At 48.7% G+C, this 18,580-nt stretch overlaps 1 protein-coding gene across 2 annotated transcripts in view; it reads left to right on the forward strand.

Annotated features, from left to right (window-relative positions):
- LOC138284003 (stimulated by retinoic acid gene 6 protein-like) overlaps positions 1-18,580 on the forward strand; it is a 489,916-nt gene that overhangs the window by 374,296 nt on the left and 97,040 nt on the right. For both annotated transcript variants that reach the window (XM_069222338.1, XM_069222339.1), the window contains exon 11: positions 17,544-17,619. In XM_069222338.1, the coding sequence (XP_069078439.1) occupies positions 17,544-17,619 (76 nt within the window). The remainder of the gene's footprint in view (positions 1-17,543; positions 17,620-18,580) is intronic.

Here is an 18,580-nt window from a genome sequence, read left to right on the forward strand (position 1 = left end):
GGTGCCCCCCTTCCCTTCCCCCTGGGGTGCCTGTAGTGTTTCTATCTAATGCCCCGGCAGTGTTCTCTCCGATTTTGGTCAGGTATCTATTGTGGGCCTCGCCCATGTATTTTTGGACTGTTGGTGCACGGACATTATTGTGTACATATCTGCACTACTTCTTGTATTGTATATATTATTATGAGTGATTTAGAGATATATATCTGTATATTTTTGTATGACATGTATATTTGCACATTACAATATTTGACCGAAATTCGCTTTGTTTTTGCATTCTTCCGGGGGGATTGTGGGTTGTTAATGTGATATTTTTGACTGCATTGGTGTGTATGTTGTAATATGCAAGGGTGGGGGTGGGGGTGTTTGGTGGGTGTCCCCCTAACTTTTGCCTCCTCCCTCCCCCATGTCGTAGATGCAGTACTCACCGGTATCTTCTGCGCCTACGTCGCTGTTGGTCATAAAGGAGCAGAAAGACAAGGGCAGGTAGTATTTGGAGTTCCGGGTCCATGGAGTCGTCGTTCCTTGTGGGATGTGTTCAGGTGAGCGTTTTCCCATAGCAAAAGCTGTTTCCGCCGTGTTTTTCTCCACGGTGAATCCACCCCGGAAAAGGTGGCGGATTGGCGGGTTGTAATTGTGTGGGCGGTACATTGTCTTCCGCCTGTCTGTTGGCGGTAACCGCCGCGCTGCTTGTCTGTACCGCCGTGGCGGGCGGTGTGTTAAAGTGGCTGTCTTTGTTGGCGGTTTCCACCAGGGTCATGATTCCCTTTTTTTGTACGTCGGCCTGTTTGCGGTCTTACCGCCGCTTTAACACTGTCCGCCAGGGTTGTAATGACCACCTATGTGCTTTATTTTGCCAGATAGTTTGCTTTTTCTTGCCTCCTGATTTAGTCAACCCTGCCACATAATGTGCCCCTCCCCCCGCAGCACTATTCCACATAGTTAATAGAAACAAAAAGGCAGAGTACTGTAATGACGTAGGAATAAATCTAAACTAAAAGTAGAGAAAAGGACAATTTTAGCATAACAAACATTTTGTTGGTGACCTTTTTTAGAATAACCGACACTTTCTGGCACAGCACTTTCCGCTTTTTTGTAAACGAAACCATAATTTTGACATATTTTAACTATTTTCTTAGAGGTCTCCAATGCAAATCAAAACCGTGGGTACCTTTACAACCACGAACCCATGCAGAAAGATTATGCATGTGTGGCCTGGATATTCCTTGGTGAAATAGTTTCAAATGCCAAACTGCAACGTGCCTGAAATGTTCAAGAAACAGCTAAGCACTGGTAGTGCACAGGAAAAGGATGCCTATCACTTAAGGGATTCGAGATTACAGGTCTCCTTTTGTCATACTGCCATTATATTACTTTGAAGAACATTTCATCAAGATGCAGTAATGATCTACACACCTACTACCCCTCGTATCACGTATTCATTGTGTCTTTGCCTTTCATCCTGTATATCACTCTGCTGCCTTTCGACTACGTTTGTGCTATATAAATACCACATTCAGGCATGCATATCCACTTAAATACATACATACGTTATTCCTGCAAATACCTTCTACCCAAACTACCTCTTTTGTCTGTTCAGTGATCTACCACAAATGCCTTACAATTTTCTCTTCAGAACTCCCAGACATCGCTCAACACATACTTTTCTTCTCTAATCTTCCTCTGTACTTCACGATGGAACAGCTGGGAGGATGGCTTATCAGTCTTGTACAGACAGAACAACAATGAAGATATGAACATATATGGAGTCCCATGTTCTCTCAATTTGTCAATATCCAAAAACGTACATTAGGACTTAGGGGGTCATTCCAACCTTGGCGTTAAAAGGCGGATACCGCTGTCAGAAGACCGCCAACATACCGCCGCGGTTAACTGCCACGGTCATTCTGACCCACAACACGCAAACCACCAAAATACAGACATCCACAAAAGTCCGCCACACCAAAGGCCAGCGAGAAACTGGCGATAACCAAACCGACACCGTCACGCCAACAGAAATATGCCCACACTATCACGACACACGAATCCACACGGCGGTCTTTCAACCGCGGTATTCTATTGGCGGTACACACCGCCGCGCTCAAAATACACACACTTTTACAAAACACAGCCACATTGGACAATTCGAAATACACACACCTGATACACATACACACACCACTCCCACACACCCAATTAAATATAAAACACACACCCACATCACCCACAAACCTCCACTGCTAGAGAATCGGGACCACGCACAGAGAAATAGAGATCCGAGCACCCAGACGCGCATATTACCATCACCCAGCATTATTACCACGCACTTCACACAACACACCAATACACATCACCACACTTAGCACCACACAATCCACCCCACACATCACCCACACCACCCCATGGCACTGCAAAGACACCCCAGGTTTTCTGAGGATGAACTCAGGGTCATGGTGGAGGAATTCGTACGGGTAGAGCCACAGCTCTTCGGAACACAGGTGCAGCACACCTCCATTGCCAGGAAGATGGAGCTATGGAGCAGAATAGTCGACAGGGTCAACGCGGTGGGACAGCACCCAAGAAATAGGGATGACATCAGGAAGTGGTGGAACGACCTACAGGGGAAGGTGCGTTCAACGGTATCCAGGTACAACATCGCGGTTCAGCGGACTGGCGGAGGACCACCACCTCCTCCCCCAGAATTTACAACATGGGAGGAGCAGGTCTTGGCGATCCTGCATCCTGAGGGTCTCGCAGGAGTATCTGGAGGAATGGACTCTGGTAAGTCTAATCTTCACTACTTCATCCCCCCACCCCACCAGCATGCCAACTCATACCCCCACCCTCACCCTCACCCCATCACACCTACTCCTTGCAAATGTCTCACCATCACAACCCACCCATCCCAACCCCAAGCCCTGCATGCGACCACAAAGCATGGACACCCATCACCAAAGCATGCCCACTGCACAGACCCATCCACCCCCAAACCACCGTCACAAAAGCCCCCACAGAGGAATGCAAGCACTGGGGTACACGGGCACCCACCCATTGCACACTATGGCACACACAGATTCAATAATCATGGTTTTATACCCCTGCAGGACCCGAACGCTACGTCACCGCGCAGGAGGGTCCAGAAATGTCCACTCCACCCCCAGAAGAGGCCCACAGTGATGACAGCACCTCTGTCGACCTGGATCTAGATGACCAGCCCGGCCCATCTGGGACCTCGGGACAGTCGGTTCCCCTCAGACAGCCACAGGCCACCACAGAGCTTCCCCCCTCTGGGAACACCAGCACAGCACCCACCCAGCGGGCCCATCCCTCAGTCCCTAGGACACGTCAATCAGCGGTGTGTCCACCACTACAGGGCACCCAGGTTAACCCACCACCCCAACAACAACAGGGACCTGGGGGCAGTGGTAGTGGGCACACGGTCCAGGGGACAGAGGGCCAGGGAAACAGGGGAACTGGGAGGGCTGCTGTGCGACAGGGGGGGGACAGGCTCAGGGAACCCACTCTCCACGAGGCCCTCTCCTCCATCATGGGAGCCTTCCATCATTCCCAGGAGACGATGGCAACGGTACTGGCCAGGTTTCAGGAGATCCAGCTCCTGCAGGAGGAACAGTATTTGGGGTTCAGGGAGGAACTACGAACCATCAGTTCCGCCCTGGGCACCATTGTAGGGGCTTTGAATCTGGTAGTCACCACATTGCGGGACTCTGTGGCACCACAAAGGACCCCTGACACTAGCATGGACCAAGAACTGCCTACCACCTCTGCCGGCGCTAGTGGACAGGAGGCCCCGCCACAGGACCAACAGGCCACCAGCACCCCACCCCCTGCAGAAGGAGAACCACCCCGCAAGCGGTCCCTGAGATCCAGGAAGAAGACAGAGTAAGATGCCAAGACCCCCACCAGGAAAGGATACCTCCCTGATTGTCATCCCACTGTCCCACATCGTCACCCTGTCCATCCTTAAACTGCCCCTGCTCCACTTTCCACAGGCATTTGGACAATGCACCTGTGATACAAATAGTCTGGACTCTGCCATGGACATTCCTCCACCATCACCCCTCACCGATTTGCAAACCACCCACCAATATAGAGCACTGTAATAAACACAGTTATTGCACAAAACAATCAGGAGTCTGGCTGTGATTTTGAACAAATGTATTAGACATTACCGTGCCAAAATGCTTATTTACATTGTGATGCGAACATACCAATGTCACACAGCTGTAGCCCATGGGGAAACAAAGCAGATGTCACACAGTGGGGCCCACATCTATGAAATCGGAAGGGAAAGTCACAACTCAGTTACTATACACTGGGTGAAAAGGACAGACAGTAGAGAGGTAGTAGTGTTTAAGTATATGTAATATGCCGGTGTGTATTCTTACCGGTGTGTCATTGGAAATACTGCTGTATTACTGTGTTCCTGTTGTCTATGTCGTCTTCTTCGGCTTCCTCGTCTTCACTCTCCACAGGCTCCACAGCTGCTACAACACCACCATCAGGACCATCCTCCTGCAGAAAAGGCCCCTGTCGTCGCAAAGCCAGGTTGTGAGGCATACAGCAGGCCACGATGATCTGGCACACCTTCTTTGGTGAGTAGAATAGGGATCCACCTGTCATATGTAGGCAGCAGAACCTGGCCTTCAGGAGGCCGAAGGTCCGCTCGATCACCCTCCTAGTTCGCCCATGGGCCTCATTGTAGCGTTCCTCTGCCCTTGTCCTGGGATTCCTCACTGGGGTCAGTAGCCATGACAGGTTGGGGTGACCAGAGTCACCAATTAGCCACACACAGTGCCTCTGGAGTTGAGCCATCACGTAAGGGATGCTGCTATTCCGCATGATGTACGCGTCATGCACTGAGCCAGGGAACTTGGCATTAACATGGGAGATGTACTGGTCTGCCAAACACACCATCTGCACATTCATCGAATGATAATTCTTCCTTTTTCTGTACACCTGTTCACTCCTGTGGGGGGGAACCAAAGCCACATGGGTCCCATCAATTGCACCTATGATGTTGGGGATATGTCCAAAGGCATAGAAATCACCCTTCACTGTAGGCAAATCCCCCACCTCAGGAAAAACGATGTAGCTGCGCATGTGTTTCAGCAGGGCAGACAACACTCTGGACAACAGCTTGGAAAACATAGGCTGGGACATCCCTGATGCTATGGCCACTGTTGTTTGAAATTACCCACTTGCTAGGAAATGGAGCACTGACAGCACCTGCACTAGAGGGGGGATCCCTGTGGGTTGGCGGATTGGTGACATCAGGTCGGGCTCCAGCTGGGCACACAGTTCATGAATAGTGGCTCGGTCAAGCCTGTATGTCAGTATGACATGTCTTTCCTCCATTGTCGACAGGTCCACCAGCGGTCTGTACACCGGAGGATTCCTCCATCTCCTCGCATGTCCCAGCGGACGGTGCCTATGAAGGACAACAGCGAGCACAGAGTCAATCAACCCACAGGTATGTAACCACAGCTTGCACATAACACAATTCTCAATCCATGGAATGGTTTGTATGAGTGTTGATGCAAGGCCTAGGTATGTGTGACGCAGTAAAAAGTAAGCCATGTGGGCCCCTGAAATGGCGGCTGCCTGACCTGTGAAGTGCGACAATGGGATGTGAGGTAAATGCGCTGGCGTGGCACACCGTGGCGGTAGGCGGTCGAAGACCGCGGCGCAAAGCAGCATTGGTTAACATTGAACCCTATGGGTCTCAGGAGCCAATGTCGATGTGCGCCGGTGGTCGCGGTGCGCCGGCGGTCGCGGTACGCACCGCCGCGGTACGCACCGCCGCGGGCGTGACCGCCATTTTCTATCTGCTTAATCACTCGATACCTGATCTTCGACAGGAGAGGACCTACACTGCAAGTGCTGCTGTGACCTCGGTCTGGAAGAGACAATGGCTCATGCGACTGGGAAAAGGGCCCCTGCCTTCCCTGCTCAGGAGTTGGATAAACTTGTGGATGGGGTCCTCCCCCAGTACGCGCTACTCTACAGTCCTCCAGACAAACAGGTAAATACACTGGGAGCATGCTTTATGGGTTATGCCTGTGTTGAGTGGGGTGGATGAAAGATGGTGGGGAGGGGAGCGATTGAGGCATGCATCAAACGACGGTGAGAGCATGTGCCACATGGCAAGGGTAGGGATGGGGGGGCCACTCACATTGAGGGTGCAGAACGTGATGACTATTCTTCTCCCCTGTACATTTCACCTAGGTCAGCGCCCACCAGAAGATCGATATTTGGCGTGCCATCGCCAAGGACGTCTGGACCCTGGGGGTCCACCACAGACGGGGCACCCACTGCCGGAAGAGATGGGACGACATCCGCCGCTGGAGCAGGAAGACGGCGGAGGCTCAGCTGGGGATGGCCTCCCAACGTGGGAGGGGTGCCAGTCTGACTTTGACCCCCCTGATGTCCCGGATCCTGGCGGTGGCCTACCCCGATTTGGATGGGCGCGTGAGGACATCACAGCAGACACAAGGGGGTGAGTACACTCTCATTCTGTTGACTTTGCGCGCAGTGTAGGTGTCTGGGTGGGGGAGGAGGGCTGTGGGTATCCCTAGGCCAGGGCGATTTCGGTAGGCTAGGCCCTTCCGTAAGGCATGGCCCTGTGCCCCCGCCCCCACCTCTGTAGGGTGCCAAGTACAGGTATCCATGGCCCTGTGTCATCAATGTGTGCAGATGTCGTCCATAGGCATGTAGGCCATGTCCCACGGATTGAGTAGTCGACCCCAAGTGCGCGGCGTAGTGCAGGGGGCTTCTGTGTCTGTCCTGTCCGCCAACGGTGTCACCAATGCATGCACTCAACATGTCTTTATTCTCCCCCCCCCCATTTTTGTGGTCTTCCTGTTCATGTGTGCATTAGCATTATAAGGCGGAGGAGAAGTGGCATCGGAGCACTGCCATGCAACAGACTCCGAATTCACCAGTGGGACGGAGGGCGAGGGGAGCTCCACAGCGGGGACTCGTGCAGACATCAGTGACACCGACTCGTCCTCTGAAGGGAGCTCCCTTGTGGTGGCGGCAACATCTGTGCCCCCCGCAACAACAGGTACAGCCGCCACCCACCGCACCAGCACCGCCCTCCCAGCAGCCCCTCAGCGTTTGGCCCGTGCCCGCTCACCCAGGAAGGTGGGCATCTCCTTCGCCACAGGCACCTCAGGCCCTGCCCCAGTCACCCCTGCTGCCCTCAGTGAGGAGGTCATTGACCTCCTGAGGACGCTCACTGTTGGGCAGTCTACCATTTTGAATGCCATCCAGGGTGTAGAAAGGGAGGTGCACCAGAGTAATGCATACCTGGAGGGCATTCATTCTGGTCAGGCTGCCCTTCAGCGATCGTTCCAGATTCTGGCCTCAGCACTGATGGCTGCCATTGTCCCTGTCTCTAGCCTCCCCCCTCCAACTTCCTCCACCCATACCCTATCACCTGTACCTCTGCCTATCCCAGACACACCATCAGACCAGCCTGCACACACCTCAACACCCAAGGGAAGCTCAGCCAGACATAAGCACCACACATCACACAGGCATTCACACAAGCAACATCCACATACAGACATACCAACACCCACTGCCTCCACTGTATCCCCCTCCTCCTCGTCTCCCTCCTCCCTCCCTGTCACGTCTCCACTCACACCTGCATGCACAACATCTTCAGACACTACGTCCCTCAGCAGCACACACACCAGACCCCCCGCACACATGCAGTCACCACCCCCACTGCCATTTACACGTCCCCTGTGTCCTCTCCCAGTGTGTCTGTGACCCCCTCTTCCAAGATACACAAACGCAGGCAGCCACCCACCCAACAGCCATCCACCTCACGACAGCCTCCAGCCCAAGCACCTGCACCCAAAGACACCAGACTTACAACTCCTACAACCACAACCTCTTCCTCCACTCCCATACCCACTACACCTACCCGTCCCACTGCTCCTAAAAAGCTTTTCCTGTCTAAACTCAACCTCTTTCCACCAAGTCCCCCACCCCGTCCATGTCATAGGACTACAGTCAGCACCTCAGCCACGACAAAACCAGCCCCTGTCATCACAGTCTGCCATGGACTGTGGAGTGCCCCACCCTCCAGGGCAGCGAGTTTGGTGCGAAGCCAAGGCACGGGCAGCCCACCCCCGGAGAAACATCCCAAGATAGGCAGTGGCCAGCGCGAGAGGGTGAAAACACCAGGGACTAAAAACCCTACTGTGGCTCCGGCAGGAAGTGTAGAGACAGCTGGCACACCGCCCAAGGTGGGGAAGGGCCACAGGCCATCAGGGAAGGCTGGGAAGGGCAGCACGCACGACAACACCGCCATCAGCCCAGCTGGCCAGGAGGGCCCCGCCAGCCCCAGGTGGGTAGGAGGCCACCAACAGGCCCGGCACAGCTGCCCAGGAGGGCCCCGCCAGCCACAGGACAGATGGCCAGGAGGGCCCCGCCAGCCACAGGACAGGTGGCAAATGACCTCCCCGCCATGGCCGGAACCGCTGCACTGGGCCCTTCATCTCAAGCACTGCTGCACTGGGCACCGCCGTCTCAAGCACCGCTGAACTGGGCCCTTCATCTCAAGCACCGCTGCACTGGGCCCTTCATCTCAAGCACCGCTGCACTGGGCCCTTCATCTCAAGCACCGCTGCACTGGGCCTTTCATCTCAAGCACCGCTGCACTGGGCACCGCCGTCTCAAGCACCGCTGCACTGGGCCCTTCATCTCAAGCACCGCTGCACTGGGCACCGCCGTCTCAAGCACCGCTGCACTGGGCCCTTCATCTCAAGCACCGCTGCACTGGGCACCGCCGTCTCAAGCACCACTGCACTGGGCCCTTCATCTCAAGCACCGCTGCACTGGGCACCGCCGTCTCAAGCACCGCTGAACTGGGCCCTTCATCTCAAGCACCGCTGCACTGGGCCCTTCATCTCAAGCACCGCTGCACTGGGCACTGCCGTCTCAAGCACCGCTGCACTGGGCACCGCCGTCTCAAGCACCGCTGAACTGGGCCCTTCATCTCAAGCACCGCTGAACTGGGCACCGCCGTCTCAAGCACCGCTGAACTGGGCACTTCATCTCAAGCACCGCTGGCCCATGAGCGGCAGGGGCTGGCCTGCATCTGTGTCGGGCAGGGCTGCACGGGGCACTCTGGGCACCAGTCCCCCTCCAGAACCAGTGGAGACTGTTATCCACTTGAGAGACTGCGGCTTTGCACTCCCCAGGATGTAACAGTGGGCAGCCCACCCACTGTCTGGACTTGTAAGACTGTGGCTTTGCACTCCCCAGGATGTAACAGTGGCCATGGAGGCCCCTCGTGGATCTGGCGTCGTGCACTCATCTGGCTGAGGTGCCCCCCCTTCCCTTCCCCCTGAGGTGCCTGTAGTTTTGCTATCTGATGCCCCTGCAGTGTTCTCTCCGTTGGAGTCAGGTATCCTGTGTGGGCTTTGCCCATGTGATTTGGGCCCAGTGGTCCACGAACAATGCCTGCTACAATGCTCGGACTTGTACATTTATGTATATAAGAGTTTTTGATGTGTATATATATTTTTTTGCAGCTAATACAATATATTCCAATGTATAGAATCATTTCCTTTTGTATTTGCATTCTTCCGGGGGGTTTGTGGGGTGTCACTCTGATGTGTTGCTATGCATTGATGTGTGTGTTGTAGTGGGTGAGGGTGGGTGTGTCGCGTATGTGTGTACCCGTAATATTTTCCCCTCCACCCTCCCCTGTGTCGTAGGTGCAGTACTCACCGTTGTCTTCTGCGCCGGCGTTCGTGCTCCTGGTAGAGGAGCAGGAAGACTATCACTGGGAGTATGTGGAGTTCGGGTTCCATGCTGTCCTGATTCCTCGTGGGGTGTATGGAGGTGAGCGTTTTCCCTTCAAAATGGCTGTTTCTGCCGGGTTTTTATCGGCGGGGCTACTGCCCCGGAAAAGGTGGCGGCTTGGTAGGTTGTGATACAGTGGGCGGTACATTGTCTCCCGCCTGTCTGTTGGCGGTGACCGCCACGCTGTTTGTTTGTACCGCCGTGGCGGGCGGTGTGTTGATGTGGCGGTCTCTGTTGGCGGTTTCCGCCAGGGTCGGAATTCCATTTTTTTTTCCACCAGCCTGTTGGCGGTTTTGCCGCCGCTTTAACACCGACCTCCAGGGTTGGAATGACCCCCTTAGTGTTGACCACTGCTCTCCACAACACCTGAGTTCCAACCTGTTCTAGCTATCCTAGTGTGACCCTAATTTAACCAACTTCTTCACTGAAAGTGACCCCCATATCATATGCCTCTCTTATCTGGCACAGTGCACTTTTGGGTTGTTAGAGGATGGGTATTGGTAGGGGTAAGTACACACCTACTACTAGCAATACCCCTCCAACACATGGCTTTGCCCAGTCAGGGTCCCACAAAGTAGGCCCTGGCTCAAACCCTGGTAGCTTGGCAATGAGCAGTCAGGCTTAACTCAGGAGACATGTATGTACATCATTTAAATAGACCAATACAGTAAATAAGTAAGACACAAGACACAATAAAAATCCCACATCAATTTATAAACATAGTAAATATTTATATCTTTAAAATGACACCAAGTCAAAAATCCAATATCAGGAACATGAGATATGAATGTTTAAATATTAGAAGTAAAACTTGCACTTAGAAGCAAATAGGGCTCAAGGGAAAGCTGCACTGGACCTGGACAGAGTCAAGAACTCCAGACGTCCACATTGTAACACTTTTACACTTACTTGCAGAAGTGTTTCTTGATGCAGGAAGGTGACCCACAACCCCAGTCTAAGGTTCCAGAATCTCTGAATTGGTCCTTGGGACCACAATTCTCACAATGCACCTGGTCAAAATCCTTGCACGTCCACTGGATGCACTCCGGGCAGGGAACTTTTGTGGAAGTTTGTGCAGGGATGCTCTTTTAACCTGTTGCTTCAGGGAGTTCACTCCTGAGTCCTTTTTGAAGCAAGTTAAAGTCCTTTGGGCTGTGCTTCCAGTGTGCATCAGGTGCAGTCCTTAAGTGTGCAGGCTTCTGCGTTGTAAACCAGGGTTCTAGCAGGGCAATCCTTCTTCTTGTTGTTTCAGGCAGCAAATCTGAATTCCAATACAGATCAGACACTTTTATTTAATCATCTTTGAGGACAGTCAGTGGGCATCCTCATCCAATGAGCTGCAGAGTGCCACCCAGAGGTATGACAACTTCCTCCAAAGTGTGGCATCTTCTTGTCCGATAAAGCACTGCACTTAAACATTCCAGGGTGGAATATTTGTCCTCCAGACGAGTTAGATCTGGCCAGACAACCCCCATGGTGTAGCTCATTTCCATTACCTTCAACTCTGGACATCTGCAAATTTCTTTCACAAGCCCACCATCTGTCTGTGGACTACATGGGTGAGAGGGCAGAGCTGGCTGCATTCCTTTCTGACTGGTATTCTTTTGAAGTATCAATTTGATTCAGCCAGCCCCGTTCCTGGCATGGCTTCACAATCTGCCCTCGTCCCCAGTCAGATAACCTCTGCTGAGTGCAGGACACTTATCACCTCATCAAAGCAGCCTGGCTAATCCTGTTAGGGATGACCAATCAGGAGAAACCACTAGCAGGCTGGAATTTGGCAGTCTCATAATTTCTTTTCTATATACATGACAAATTAATTTTTTTGCATTTATCATTACCATTCATTTGAGTCCTTTCATGGTATTTTTTTTATCTTTTTACTAGCAATATTTAGTCTTATGAAAAATATTTCCTTTTTAGCCTATGGAGCCAACTTTCTTCAATGGGGGAAAAATGAAAGGTTCAATTTTTCCCTCACCAGCACATATAAAACATCTTTTATTATGCCCCGCTTATGGTTAAATGACACCCTACCCCTGGGGCGCCTAGGGGAGACCTTGGGGTGAACTACATGTAAAAATAAGGTAGATTGTTACTTTGGAAGTACCTTTAATTCCATAGTCGAATTTGAATAAATGTTTACATTTAAAGACAGTCTGCAAGGCAGGACTGCCTTTAAAACTGAAAGCAGGTGCACAAGAGTGCACACTCAAGTGCAGGAAATCTACCAAACCTCTGAACCTCCTTGCCCTATTATATTCTAGGGACTTATAGGTAGTTTGAATGCCCCTTGAACTATTATCTACTAGGGACTTACATGTTCTGCCATTGCCAATTGGAATTATAACATTGTGCCATTTGACCATATACCTTTTATTCAGCGCACTGGCCCTGGGCCTGTTAAAGAGAGCCCAGGCACAGTCAGGGTCAGTTACCATGAGTATCAGTCAGAGATATTGGCGTGAACATGCTAAAAGGGTGACTTTCTCACATGGGTGAATTCTGCAGAAGTAACAACCTGAGGGCTTCATGTAATTGTTCAATGACTCAGCCGATTCCCACATGGAAACATGTAAGTGATCTTAGCACATCTAGAAATGAAACTAAAATCTGCCCTCCACACATTTGCCCTCATTCACTCTTGTACGCCAAACCCCATGACAGAATGCTTCTTGGAAAGGCTTTGTTAAATTAAATAAAAAGTCGCTGTTAGACTTGGCATCCTTGGTGCGGTCTCCCCTAACTTTTTGCCTCTGTTTCCCAGGTTGATGATGTGTGCTGGACTCTGTTTTTGTTGTCTGTTACTCTGGGCACTTTACCACTGCTATCCAGTGCTAAAGTGCTAGTGCTCCTATTTAAAATGTATGTGTAATTGGATTTCCATTATTGGCAGATTTGATTTACGGGTAAGTCCCTAGTACAGTGCACCAGAGGTGCCCAGGGCCTGTAAATCAAATGCTGCTGATGGGCCTGCAGCTCTGGTTGTGCCACCCTCATTAGTGGCCCTGTAACATGGCTCAAACCTGCCACTGGTGTGTCTGTGTGTGCAGGTTATAACTGCCAATTTGACTTGGCAAGTGTACCCACTTGCCAGGCCTAAACTTTCCCATTTCTTACATATAAGACACCCCTAAGGTAGGCCCTAGGTAGCCCCATAGGCAGGGTACTTATGTGTTTAATGTGTCATGAGAGTGAAATACTGGCATATTTGTTTTTCACTGTTGCAAGGCCTATCTCTCTCATAGGTTAACATGGGGGCTACCTTTAAATATGATTAAAGTGTAGATTCCCTTTGGGAGCAGATGGACATGTGGAGTTTGGGGTCTCTGAGCTCACAATGTAAAACTTCAGCTTTTGGTAAAGATGGTTTTGAGATTGTGTGTTTGAAAATGCCACTTTTAGAAAGTAGGAATTTTCTTGATTAAACCATTCTGTGACTCTCCTGTTTGTAGATTCCCTGTCTGGGTTACTTTGACAGTTGGGCTGGTTGCACCTCTCTCTAGAGAGTGACACAAAGGGAGCTGGGGTGTAGCCTGCATATCCTGATGAGCCATCTGCTTGAGGGGAGGAGGAGTGGTCACTTACACCTGAAAGGGATGTACCTGTCCTCCCACAATGCAGTATCTAACCACCTGGTATGTGCCTGGGGCCTGGCCTGGGCAAGGCAGGATCTCACAAACAAGAGATACTTTCCTTTGAAGTAGGATTACTTCAAACACCAAAATGGGTATAAGAAGAGCACCCAACCCCCTGAAAAATTAGATCACTTCTGGACATCAATAGGAACCTCTGCCAAGGAGAAGAGCTGAAGAGCTGAGGAGAAGTGTTGCCCTGCCTGTGACTGTGCTTTGTGGAGCTATCCTGCAGTTGCTGCTTCTGCCTGTGAAAGGGGACAAAGACAGGACTTTGTTGTGCATTCCTGCTTGTGAAGAAATCTCCAAGGGCTTGACCTGAGCTTGCCTACTGTTGTTGAAGTCTCAGGGCCATCAAAGACTTACCCTGCTAGCACCTGAACTCTCTGCTGAGACTCCTGCTCTGCCAAGTGGTGCCCTATCCAGTTCCTGGGCCCTTAAAAGGTGAAGCTGGCAGCCAAAGGCGAAACGACACGCAGCACCCGCTGACGGAAGCTGATAACGACGCAAACTCCATGCAGCGCAGTTTTATGATACCGCGCGGACGGATTTTTTACACAAAATCGATGGCTGCGGAAAAAAGACGCAAAGCCTGCCCAGAACCCGAGGTGCCTGTCCGGATCAATGTATCGCTCTCCTGTGGAGCAGAAAAATGACGCACGCTGAGCTGACCGAAAGAGGAACAATGCACGATCTCGTTTGTGAGTGAGAAATCGACGCATCGCTGGCCTTTTCCGATGCACACTCGCCTGTGTGGTATTTTGACGCAACCCAGGTACTTTTTTATGCTAACAGTGTTAGCACTGTTTTCTAAGGATTTAAGTCTCTTTTTGCTTTTTAATTCATAACTTGACTTGTGTATGGTGGCTTTTTGTTGTTTTGATCTTGTTTTGTTTAGATAAATGTTACCTATTTTTCTAAACCTGTGTTGTGTCATTTTGCAGTGTTTTCACTGAGTTACTGTGTGTGTTGGTACAAATACTTTACATCTAGCCTCTGAAGTTAAGCCTGCCTGCTTGTGCAAAACTACCAAGGGGGTGAGCGGGGGTTAACTGAGGGTGATTCTCCTTTACCCTGACTAGAGTGAGGGTCCTTGCTTGGACAGGGGGTAACCTGTCTGCCAACTAAAGACCCCATTTCTAACAGTCGCACTTCTGGAACAATGTTAGAGTTTATTAAAACTAGTATCTGCATGGCATTACATGCAAACAACGTTTCAGAGGCTACAAACGTGAATCAAAAAATAATTATTTTATAACCACATAGCTGAAGCCGGCAATTCAACTAAGCAGTTTAGAATCCACAAAAAGGTGATTAATACAAGCACAATTTGTGGCATCTGGGTGCCTCCTAACATCTTTCAGACATCCTTCTATTAATCAAACAATTTATGATATGAAATCAAGCATTCCTCCAAATGCTCCTGGGCATAAGGATTTTCAAATTATTGTACACGTATAGTTAGTCACCCTTTAATTCAAACCTATTTCTGAAGTGGATGTAGAGAAAATCAACCCCATCATGGGATGTATATAGTGCTAGGCATGTTAGCTTAGGTCTCATTGATGTGTTACCATTCTTTGAATGGTTCATAAGCTCCTAATTCATATCTCAATCTGTCCCTCTAACCTTCATCGCCAGGTCTATCCTGTAATACAAAGGGTCTGGTAAAAAATGAATTATCTGAAATATTTTCTCTCACCTGAAAGCATTGCTACCGAATATCAGGGAGGAATTATTTAACACTCAATATGAGGGCATCCCTAGATATTGCTGGACTGCTTAGCTGCACTTCATACTATGAATCACAAGATGCTCCCAGACAGACTGGTACATTTGCCAGACTTCAATGGTACATCACTATCCTGGGTTTATGTTCTTCTTACAACACCACGTTCATTTAAAATGGGCCACATCAGTTCATGTCAGTCGGCATCACAAGTGTAATAGTTCAAGAAGGGGCGTAGCTTGGCCAATAAGATTGGGGGCTTGTGAGATTCAGATCTCCCAAGAATCATGCTGGCACATAATGTTAAAATACATTATACGACAAGCAGGGTGTGCAAGAGGGGCTTAAGGGGCAGTGGAAAGGGAGAGGAATGCAGATTGGTAAGGGTTCTATGTGAGAGAAAATACAATATTTTGTGCAATAAGAGGGAGAGAGTTTTGTGTGTTTTTTTCTGTGTGTAAAAGGTCCTGCGGAAATCCAACAGACTCTTCACCATACCTGACTGAAAACACCTGTACCCAAATATTCATTACAAAATACATTTATTGGGGTGGTGTAACCCCCAAATCCACCTCCCTGAGATTAACGTTCAGCATTTTCACCCATGCTATTCTACTTTTACACGGTCATACTATTTATTCTGGACACGTGACATTGTCTACCATTTAAGCGAAGATGACACCCAGCTGTACCTTAACTAAAATAAGGATCTGTAAACCTTCCAAATACCTCACTTTGCCTACCACAAGTACACTCTATGAAGAACAATTGCTTTGCTTAAATGGTAGGAAAACAGTAATGCTGCTCCTGTTGCTGTCATGCCAGCTCTCCTGTGTCCATTATTTGATTTATTGGTATCTGAGTCAAAAAAGCCCAAATGCTTGGTGTGCCATCTGACAGCAAACTCTTCTTTACACTGTCTCCAAATCACCTTCCAACACCTATATATGTTAACAGAGCTTCTACCATTGCCTCACCCTCAAAACAGTGCCCTAATAGTTCAGGATCATTCATCTCAGATGCTGTGTGGCGTCTTCAGGGCTGATGAAATATAATACTGGTATTATAACATAGACTTGATTGCTGACCCATTTAAATAAGAATATATCAATTAGTACATAATAAAGTTACAACAAATTGACTTAACAAGTACAATATTTGATCGTGTAACATCATCTCAACAAATGTATTTTTATGTTTTTTTATTGAGGATTATATGGTATAACATTAAAATGTATGTATTAGCCAAATATGTATACAGGTATTTATAATTATTATAGATGTTTTAAATAACCACATTACGATGTCCTGAATTTGAATGGAGGATTTACTGTATTAAGGAGGTTTCTGAATTGAACTATTATAGATGACTGAACAAATATTTTTGAAATTAATGATTATTTACATATGTGTGCCCCACGTTTTTCTATTCAGTAAAACACGAGGTCCCCTCTTAGGTTCCAGTTCACATACATTGGCAACAGGTGTGTATTTAGTGTCAGTAGCACCATATGTATTAATAATATCGCACTTTTTGAAATTGTAGGGATGTGCATCTAGGGTAGTCATTGTTGCCATGTTGAATATAATAATGTTATGATGATGGTCGGATGATACTCGATGTCAGTTCCGGAGAAGCCCTCTACATTTGAACTTAGAAACTTGTTTGGAAGTCTGCTCTACTTCAGCGAGGCAAAACTGACTTGTTGAAGGCAGACGGTGATTCGATGTCGGAAGCTGCAGCTTTGATTTTGGTCCCGGACTCTGAGGGCTCTTGAGGCAGAAAGTTGGCGAAAAGTTTCTAAGTCACAGTTCTTGCAGTTTGGGGACAGGAGAAGTACCCTCTAACACCAGCCAGAGGTCCAGGACCTATGGGACACCATTTGATTGAAGGACTCACACCAGCAGAGGAAATCAGGGTCCAGGGCAAGTCAGTTGGTACTGGTCAGCTGGGCAGTTGGTGGGAAAGGCCTCTGGAAGCTTGTGGTTTCCCTGTGGTTCAAGCAGGTGGTCAGACAACTTTGGCCCTGGATTAAAGGCAAGCAGGTCCAGTCTTCCTTTAGTTTTCAGACAGCATGACAGTTCATCTTCAGAGTCTTCACAGATCCAGGAGTGATACAGGGGTGCCACCTTTATGCCCATGCCAGCCTGTGGGTGGAGGCCAATCCTGTCTAGTGTGTGACAAGTATATGCTTCAGAAGTGAGACTGAAGACCAGGGCCCCAAAACATAATTTTTACCTACATCAATTGTACTATGCCTAGTTCATTGGGTCCAAAATTTATTTAGTCATTGTTCATTGTTCATAGTTGATCTGACTGTTTTCATCTACTTTTCTAGAGAGCTGGTTCTACTCTGCCTTCCCAGCTATCGTTGTCAGTGTTACCTACATATTCCGCATATTTGCTTGCTACAGGTAAAACTGCCACTGGATTTTAATAATGTGATAACCAAAAATTACCCAATAATACTAATAATTTTTTTTAATGTATGTGTTTAGGATAATTTATCTGCATGAATAAACATGTAATCCCAACAAGAAATGAAGACTCTAGATTTTTAAAGTTATAAAAATGCATCTGTGCTTTAGCTATTTTAAAAAAAGTATTTAGTTTGTCTTGCTAGAAATGTGCCAGTTAACAACAGTTGTTCTCACCTATAGAAGAAACAATATTCTGTTTTAGTGGGATGGGGGTTTGAAAATAGCCCTAAAGGCACTGTTTCACGTAGTTGATATCCTCAATATGTGACTACTTAAGACTGAGCAGAACGTCATTCTGATGCACAGAGGCACCCAGTTCCACAGTCAGATCTCATAGGGGTCGCCACAACACAAGAGGCAGAACTGAACAATGTTGAGGACTTAGGGCCATATGTATGAACACATTTTCCCATTGACACAGAATGGAAAAAACTCTTTGCTACATCTGGCCCTTAGTGTAGTATGGACCCACCGCTCTCCCCCCATTACTTTTTATTTAAACTGCTTGCAATGTTACATTATTAATCATACTCCAAGCAGTTGTAAAAATTATTGCGTAGTGTTAGTCTCATCATGAAAATCACTAGTAATATTTGGAAACTTTTCTGATTACACCGAAAATCTTTTTATTACATATTAATACTAAATGATATCCCTGTACATAGTAATTAAAGCCTGACATATTAACTATTTTTCGCCCATGAAGTCATTTAATGTGTGAGCCCCGTATCATACGCTTGCAGGTGTTCAGTTTATAAATGGATCCTTTATGTGATGCCATTGTCATCATTGCATCTATCCACTCTCACATTGATGGAGGCAGCATCATTTTCCAGACTCTCAATATACATAATTTGGCGACAGAGTCCAACCATTTTTTTTGTGGTAATCGCTG

The sequence above is a fragment of the Pleurodeles waltl genome, chromosome 3_1 (assembly GCF_031143425.1).
Source record: "Pleurodeles waltl isolate 20211129_DDA chromosome 3_1, aPleWal1.hap1.20221129, whole genome shotgun sequence".
NCBI classification, from domain to species: Eukaryota; Metazoa; Chordata; class Amphibia; order Caudata; family Salamandridae; genus Pleurodeles; species Pleurodeles waltl.